The 9,483-nt window shown below is 41.6% G+C and overlaps 1 protein-coding gene across 7 annotated transcripts in view; it reads left to right on the forward strand.

The window, feature by feature from the left end:
• Positions 1-9,483, forward strand: part of LOC144786230 (mitogen-activated protein kinase kinase kinase 3-like) — a 512,077-nt gene that overhangs the window by 497,860 nt on the left and 4,734 nt on the right. For all 7 annotated transcript variants that reach the window (XM_078665268.1, XM_078665266.1, XM_078665265.1 and 4 more), the window contains exon 16: positions 1,361-1,538. In XM_078665268.1, coding sequence (XP_078521394.1) covers positions 1,361-1,538 — 178 coding nt within the window. The remainder of the gene's footprint in view (positions 1-1,360; positions 1,539-9,483) is intronic.

Genomic DNA, 9,483 nt, shown 5'->3' on the forward strand with positions numbered 1-9,483 from the left:
TGCTGTTTTCTCCCATCTGGTGGGGGTAAGTTATCCTTTTTCCTATTCAGGACCACCTGACTGTACCTGGCGGTCCCAGCAGGAAAACCAGCATCCAAATGTTCGCCTTCAGTGGACGGACAGTCTGATGTTCACTGACTGGCAACTCAATGTCAGTTGGGATGTCAGTCAGTTTCCTGCCAGTAAGGCCATTGGAGGCCCTGCTGTCATTAACGTGGCAGGTCCCCTGATGCTAATTAGAGTCGGGCAACGGCAAGTTTGGTGGACGAGACACTCAGTCACGTTTGTGGTGGAGTACCTTGTCTTCCAAAATCTAAACAAGGCCCAAAGAGAGAAAGATGTACAACACACCCAATCTCTCATCATATATGGTTAGACTATACATCTTCTATATTACCTTTTGGGAAAACATTTGAAGATAAATTTAGGCTGCCCATTACATACTGATGCCTTCTGGTCGTGAAGGAAATATGCAATCTATATGGATGCTTTGTTGAACACTTCAGTCACCACTTCCTTTTGTCTGTTCGACACAGTTGTATTACCTAAGAGTGTAAAATGCTGCTTTTAAATCCAGCCACCTCAGTTTGATCCCGTATGTGCTATTCTCCAAGGGGACTTCAACACATTCATTTTGCGCTATTATGGTTTCATACATGGTCTTTTACAGATCCAAAATAGCCTAGTTTTCATAAACCAGGCTACTTAAAGACTCCGCCTGTGTAGTTTTTAAACATTTTGCGCTGAACACATTCTAAGATACACAACATCACTTACCCGTTGATCTTCAGCACACTTTGAGTGGCTGGATGTATACTTGTTATATGTATGTATTACTGTCACATAAGAAAAGAAAGTGGTACGTTTTCCGCCATGCTTGCCATCCCCAAGATGTTTTGTTTGACTGCGCTTAGTTTTCCAAAGGAGATCACCTTAAAGATGGTGGAGAATATGGATGCCTGACAGCCATATGTACAGACATCAAGCTTCTGCTTATTCCTACATGCCTGGCCCAGGCCGTCACTTGAAGATGTCACAGACCGCCATATCCTATTTTTCTACCACCCATGAAGCCTGTAAGATAGCATATGTCAGCATTGCTCACCCTGGCTGGTCTAAGCTAGGTAGTAGCTGGAGATCCACATTGGCGAGTATACCAGCTGGGAGGAGATGTTTGTTGCAGACTTCAAGATATAGTATTATCTTCAAGGAATTTCATATATGTGAACTAATATTCTCCAGGAAAGTCGGCAGGGCGAAACATTATTTGTTCATCATGAATCTGATTTCATCAAATGCTCATTGGAATACTAGAAAACACCATCTGATTTCAGTTTTTCTTCTCATGTATGTTTTGCAGGGGCCAACATTTTGCGAGATTCTGCCGGAAATGTGAAGCTTGGAGATTTTGGTGCTGGGAAGCGCATTCAAACCATCTGCATGTCCGGAACTGGAATCAAATCTGTCACGGGGACGCCATATTGGATGAGCCCGGAGGTGATCAGTGGAGAAGGATATGGCAGGAAAGCAGATGTCTGGTAAGGCATGTCTGCTTCCCTCTCCAGGCCTGTCTAGTAACAATGGTTAGAGAGGGGACCTTGATTTTTATCTCACTGTCCATCAAAATCATCTTTTTGTCTCAGTGGACATAATTGAATCACCTTTTAAAATGTCTCTCATCTTTTCATGCCTGATCCTCTGTAATATAGATTTAATGTGACGTATTGGAGTAGCCATATAGAGAATCATGTGATATAACTGATGGCACGTACTTCTACAACTGCTGTCAACTGTTGATGCTTGCTTGGGTCCCCCTGCATTTTACACTATCCTTAGCCTGGAAATATGATTGACCTAAAAAGCAATAGTCTATTGAGTGAGTGATGGTGCTTCAACTGTAGCATTTTATTCTCTGTAATCCAAATCTTAGCAGGGAACACCACCTACCAACATCACCCATGAAACCATGGAGTAGGACTGGCTTCCCTTACAGTCGAACTGTTCCACTTTCTGGAAACCCAAGCCCACTTCTATCCTCTCTTTTGAGTGTATAGTTTCTCAGTTGTAGCTGGACTTTGAAACTAGAACTGGTATGTAGTTCTTACTGCCAAATAAAGATACTTGTTGGGCTCTTGAGCAATCCATGCTACTTGACTTAAGGATCCATACCTTGATCATCATCAGCCCTTGCCAGGGACCATCTTAGCCCCTGGTTATTCAATCCCTTTAAACAAACACTACAGACAGCAAAACTGACCAGCAAAGTAGCCTCCTTTGCATTCTGTTCTACAGCTGTGACCGCTAGGGTCCAACCTTATAAACAGAAATGCTGAAATCTGGAGAGAACACGAGAAAATCAAGTGAAAAGTTGCTCTAAGCCTTTCACAGATGTGGTCAGAGTCTGTTTCCAGGTATGACGTGCCCGCGCAGCAAATCTCTGACCCATTCATTGACCTAAAAGGAGGAATTTCCAGAAGGTGGGTGTACCTGCTTTTAAAAGTGCACTTGAGAAGGTGAACCTGTAATTTCAGACATGTGTGGGCCATATTATGATCGCATTTGATGATAGAGCAGCCAGTCAAGTGTGATCCAAGAAGAGGCAGCTCTCTTGGTACCTGGCATGTATCAGCAACAAGAGAACTGTGTGTCTGCTAGATGAAGCTGTCATATTATCAAATCATATTATTTATTTATTCTTTTACTATAATCTTCTGGCATTCTCAACACATTGTAGCGCAAGCAGCGGGGACAAATAAAATAAGTAGCACAATAGCCTTTTCATTTGGTGAACTCTCAGCATAAACATTTTTCAGCTCTTGGGACTAGATAAATCAGCAGGATATAGCAGTTGGTGTGCTGAAAGTCTACTTAGGAGTAGGTTTTGTGTACATAAAAGTATGAAAAATACAATACAGTGACTCGAAAAAGAGAAATTCCACGGTCAAGTCCAAATCGAGACCATGCACCTAGCACCAATGCATGCTGCAGTTTGACTTTTCTAGTTTCAGAATTTCTGGTTTCGCTCTGTTGAGGCGGAACAAGGTTTTGTTTCATTCAGTGACGTGTTCTGTAGGTCTTATGTGAATTTGTGTCATCAGAACATATAGTAAAAAGGATCTGAAGATGATAAAGTGTCTGTCTATATATATTGAATAATAGGGATGAGAGGAGGGGCTTTATGCAGCTCTACAATCTTCAATGTAACTGTAAGGTTGCTAGCATAGTTGCTGGCTTAGACTCCTTAGTAAGCACAGAACACAAATGTATGCATATTTATTTGTACATACTGTCTAAAGAGCATAGAAACACGTCTGGCATATTTTGGAGTGCTGCTTTTAATGGGCAAGATTCCATAGTGTGCTTGCGCAATCGTATTTAGGACCATATTGAAAATTTTAAGGGTGCTTTACATTTCTTTATTCTTTTGCAGCAGCCAATCCTGTTTTGCCTTAACATTTGTATTTTGCAAATTAGCACCACCCAGGTGTTGGTTTGATTTGGCCCCCGGTGTTACAGAAATTGTCCAACAGCAGTAATACCCAGTGATATGGGCTTAACTTTGATGGGCGGTTGTTTCATGGTGAGGGGCGTCACCTTTGGAATGTGCAGTTGTAGTCTTTCGAAAGCCGTTGACGCTGTCCCCCTAGCACGATTGTGGCATTGAATGATCTCCATGGGCACCCCTCGACATCTAGAATATAGATTATCACAGGTACATATCCACACTTTGGCAACCATGACTGTAGGTCCTTGCTGTTGGACCCGCAATAGAGTATATTGTAACAGCGAGGTGCACCAGGGCAGTATTCTAGTTCTCAATTTTTAAAAATGTTTTCCTAAGAGATTTCTATCCACACTTAATGAAGACAACCTTAAATGACCTGCACTTGGGCGTGAGGCTTATTCATCTGCTATTCTATGCTGATGATCGTAAATCAAGCAGCCATCGAGCTTTATAGGGCGCTTGAAGCCCTGACTGTCTATGTAACTGTACTGTCAATTTAATCAGGACAAAAGTCAACTTCTTCATTTTTGACAAGTATACCCCAGTGGATTTTTTTATGCATGAGTGGTTCCCAAGTGGAGACAGGTTAAAGATTGTACACACTGGGGATCAGGATTGAGCACAAGTTACACATGGCACTCTTTTCATGAAGATAAAAGGGAATCTTTATTGTATCCTGTATTTTATTAATACATTTGGTGGTGTATCTATGCATCCACGTAGCAGAATCTACCATACCAAGGCTATCCCAGTTATAATACATGCATGTCCGGTCTAGAGATTAGTATCAAGTTGGTCAAAAACACTTTTTAGCAAGGCGGTTAATCAGGCATGCCCTAGTGGATAGTACTGTAGCATAGATATAAAATGAGCTGATTTAATGAAAAGCAGGGCGATTATAAGTGCAGCATTTTGTTTTTTGTGGTGATGCGTTCTTTCGTATTTTGTGCTATTCTGTTTTTGTGCTGCATTATTGCAGGATGTTTTGTATTGTGTTGTATTTTGGTAGTCGTGTTTTGTTTTGCTGTGATATGCCCTGCTATATTTTAAATGTGCTGTTATGTTGCTTTTTGTATAGTATCAAGTTATGTCCAGTTGTTTACTTTGGATATGTTCAGAGGGTGCTATATTTCCAGCCAAAAGCAGCACATGACTTTAAAGTTCCTGTTATAAGCAACCATTTACCTCTATCTAAGGTGGTAAAATACAGCTGCCTCAGCAGTTCAACTACTTGACAACAGTCAGCCAAAATTGTGGCAGAGACTGTGTCGTAATTTAGCGCTCTTGATGCTTTTTTTATGTGATACGATCTGAGGACTCCCAATTTTTAAATTGGCGGTCATAAAATCAGTCAGAGGAAGATCATTCCTGGGCGGCCTGAATGCCGTAGCATCAAACCTTCTTAAAAGCTCTATTATAAGAAATACACATTCAGTATACATTTACGATTGTTTATCGGATTCAACTAGTTGTAAAATCTTTGTGTATGAGTTCTGGTTACATTCATAATCTTGAAATCTCGGGGCAATGGTGGAGATCCTGAGGCTAGACATATGCCACTTTTGTAAATTGGTACCACTAAGGGTCCCAACTAGTTACCTGTTATAATTGCTGTTAGAAATGGGATTCTTAGTTGGCTGAGGTATTCACCGAGGCCAGACAGGAGCCACCACTCTAGTCAGGGTAAGCTAAATGCACACTAAAAGATAACCTGTGCTCAGCCTCTGGTAGATTGGCACAGAGCATTCATGCTTATCTAAAGAGGCAATGTGTAAAGTATTTGTGCATCATACACACAGTAACACAATGAATACACCATAAAAAGACCCTCGACAGGTTTAGAAAAATATAGAATATTTATTTGAGCAAAGGGAGACCAAAATGACAAAGATCCAATCAGTAGAAGTCAAGACATGAATTTTTGAAGATTAAATTCAAATAGTGCTAAGAAGTGACTATCCATCAAAAGCTTACTTGAGATTGCGAGGGACAGGTGCAAATCCAAAGTTCAGGCCGACCACGATGTGGGGCAGGCCTGCTATAGGACCCACGTAGGTCTTGCCGAAAAAATTACCTTGGATGGAGCAAAGCGTCAACACTGAGGGTTTGATGCATCCATCTTTTCCATGCAGTCGGGTCACTGCGTCATCATCTAGCTTTGCTGAGGTGAAGGCAATGCATCATTGTTGAGCCACGCAGAACAACATCATCGAGCCGCACAGAGCATCATATTCGGGCTGTGCAGGTTGTGAAACCGCTGTCTTTGAACAGCCGCTGTGTCGGTGTTGAAGGGTGATGTTTTGGTTCCTATTGGTGCAAAGGTGACGTTGCATCTGCATTTATTAAAAACAACTGCAGAACCCACTTCTGAGGCCCAGAACTTGGAGAAAGCACCTCAGGTAGGACTCGCAGAAGGCAGAGTCCAGCAGCATCAGCAGGATTGCAGGAAGTCTTTTGTGTCCCTGAGATGTCAGAAAACAGGAGTCAAGCCAGCAAGCCATTGGAGATCACTTGGAGGGAAGGCAAAGTCCAGCTCTCCCTCAACAAAGTCAGAGAGCAGCAGGCAGGGCAACACAAGAGAAAAGCAGGCCTTCTAAGTCTACAGTCCAAAGATGAGACCTTTAAGCAGTACAGCAGTCCTTCTGATAGAGTTTCAGTTCAAGATCCAGGAGTGTCTGATTTCAGAGGGTAGGAGACCCAGTACTTACACTACACCCAAAAGTACCTTTGATATAGGGGGTGACGTCAAAACAGCTCTTTGAAGATCACAAGAATTCATTTTAACCTAGTCCTGTCTGCCAGGCTATCTGGGGGAGGGGGGGGGGGGTAAATCAGTGCTTTTGTGTGTGGACCATACACTACCTATTGAAGTGTAAGTGTCAACCCCTCCCATTCGTCCCTGCCCAGGAAGACCCATCAGAATGCAGATTAATTCAGAAGAGTGCTCAGAAGGCAGAAGAGGCTCACTTTCCTGTGTTTGTGGCTGTCTAGAGGGAATGCACAAACTATCTGGCACCCAACCCAGACGTGTATTGGAGACAGGCTGTCATTCACATAGCACAGTAATTGCAGAGAAATGTCCACTTTACAATAGTGGCATTTCTAAAACAGTAATCTTAAATCCAACTTTACCGGTAAGGAGGATTTATCATTTCCATTCCAAAGATATGAAACATGAAAAAGCTACTCCTCTCTGATCATGAATTACAACTTAAAATTATATTAAGAAATTGCCAATGCTGGCCTATGAGAGTGGTAGGCCTGACAGTAGTGAAAAACAAAATAGGTTATTCGTCACTACCAGGACATGCAACACATAAAAGTACATGTCCTACCGTTTACTTACATGGCTCCCTGCCCTTAGGGTTACTTATGGCCTACCTAAGGGGTGACTTATATGTAGTAAAAGGGGAGTTTAAGGCCTGGCAAGTGGTTTTAAATGCCAAGTTGAAGTGGCAGTAAACTGCACACACAGGCACTGCAGTGGCAGGCCTGATACATGTTTGAAAGGCTACTTCTGTGGGTGGCGCAATCAGTGATGCAGACCAAAAGTAGCATGTGAAATACAGGGCACATGGTATACCACTTTACAAGGGACTAACTAGTACAATAAATTTGCCAGTCAGGTATACACCAATGTCATCATGTAGGGTAGAAGCGCATGCACTTTAGCACTGGTTAGCAGTGGTAAAGTGCTCAGAGTCCTAAGGCCAACAAAAGAATCAGCAGAAATTGGAGGCAAAAGGCAAAAAGTCCAGGAGAGGACCACCCTAAGTATGCCAGGTCTAACAACTGCCTTTTGAAATCTCACAATGGCAATCAGATATGCCATCCAAGCAGATCTCGGATTCATGTCTTTATTAAACCTATGCCTTCTCAGGACCAGAAACTTTAAACTTTAAACAAAATGTCTCAGAATAGACAACCCAGTGCAGTAACCAGCTATGTGAAGTAAGAAAATAAGAAATATCATAAAGGGACCTGCAGAGCTGCTCAAGGCTGCCATCTTACTGAAAACCATAAATTGCACGCCTGTCTCTCATAGTTCCCCATCCATCACACCACTAAGTGCTACATCACAAAACACAATAACCACACCTTGGTGATCCTCAAGCACAATGTGGAAACACTTCCAACATGGATTCAAAACAAAGACAACATTCTTCCAACCACACACCCTGTACAGTGTAGAATGCTACCCAAGTAGGCAAGCGCTTCAGCGCCACACATAGAGGTAGTAAGAACTATATAAATGTTGTGATAAAATACAATGCAATGCTGGAAAGCTTGCTGCATATAATGGTTTACTGCAAGAGGTTGGAAGATCTTACGAAAAAGCTTTTGGCGAAATATGGAGAAGGTTTTGATGTACAGAATGAGGCTGCATCTATGCATGAATTTGGGGGGGGGGTCTATGATTATTAATGGTGTTTGTTTAGATAGTGCAAACTTGACCTAAAGAGTGTCAAAGTCCTTTACAAACTTTCAAGCTATATGGACAATATCATCAGACATGGAAACTGTATACTTTACCATAAACACAATGTTCACATGAAGTGGTGCAAACACAGTCCAAATGGTGTTGGGTCACCTTATAAAATTTCAATGTAGATAGAACATCAGTAATGCTAACAGAAAACTAAATACAGAAACATCGTTTCACTTACAAATGAGGAAGGCATATAGCCAGATGTAGGTTACTCAGCCTGATGAATAACACCAACTCTTAAGACAAGTACTGACAATTTCAGTCTCGGCCCATTAGAGACAGTTTCAGTGGAGAAGGTGATGTGGCCTATTCAGGAGAAATTGTTTAATCAATAGCCTTTTCATCTCAGACTTGAACACCTCAGATGTGACCTTTGTTCTGATTGATAAGGAAATGGAGTTCCGCATGCACTTTCTGGATTGTTTAAAAGTTATTTTTTCAGTTCAGACATCTAGTAAGAGGGTGTTGGTGCTGCAAAGGAGGCACTGTCCTCCAGTAATAACCATTTTTTACAGATAGTTTGGGGTTTTCAAGTTTAGAGATTAGAAGAAGATGCATGCTCATTTCAAGATGCTTCTTTCTTCGATCGGTTGCTAATTCAAGTTTATCAAGATAGCTGTCAAGTGATAGTGCTTCCTGGAGCCTAAAGCTAGCTTAGCAGCATAGTGCGCGCCTCCTTTCAGGGGAGCAAGGTGGGGTTTATGGATCCCCACTAGCAGCAAATTGCCATAGTCTAATCTGAAAAAGAGTAGTGATTGGACAATATATTTAAAATCTTCAGGTGGAAGCAAATGTTTCATTTTATGCAGGAGTTTAACTTGTAGTTGACCTCCTTTTGCTAAATATTTAAAATCTTCAGGTGGAAGCAAATGTTTCATTTTATGCAGGAGTTTAACTTGTAGTTGACCTCCTTTTGCTAAATATTTAAAATCTTCAGGTGGAAGCAAATGTTTCATTTTATGCAGGAGTTTAACTTGTAGTTGACCTCATTTTGCTAAATATTTAAAATCTTCAGGTGGAAGCAAATGTTTCTGTTTATGCAGGAGTTTAAATTGTAGTTGCCCTCCTTTTGCTAAATTGCATATGGGGGATTGAAGATTAAGGTTCTTGATTAGTTGGAAATCAGAGATTTAGCATATCTGATGATGGTGGGTTGGCAGGTGAGCACGTTGTCAGCATTTAGGCAATACTGTAAAATAGTAGTGCTGTTAGGAGGAGAGATGAGTAAGAAAGCCAACTTTCAGTTGGGGGCGAGACACCCAACTTTTCTGGAGTCTGAGCAAGAAATTCAAAGTCCTTGAGTGAGGAGTCTTTCAGGTAAAGGTGAGAGTTTTCTGGGTAGAAGTAGTAGGAGATGTTTGTGTTGTTTAGGGGGGTGCCCCAAGATGTTCCATTTATAAAGTGAAAAGCGTGGGGGAGAGAATGTATAATTGTGGGACAGGTTGTTGAAGGAAAAAGAGGTTAGAAGTGCTATTTAGAATTTGTATGG

This window comes from Lissotriton helveticus, chromosome 10, assembly GCF_964261635.1.
Source record: "Lissotriton helveticus chromosome 10, aLisHel1.1, whole genome shotgun sequence".
Classification (NCBI taxonomy): Eukaryota; Metazoa; Chordata; class Amphibia; order Caudata; family Salamandridae; genus Lissotriton; species Lissotriton helveticus.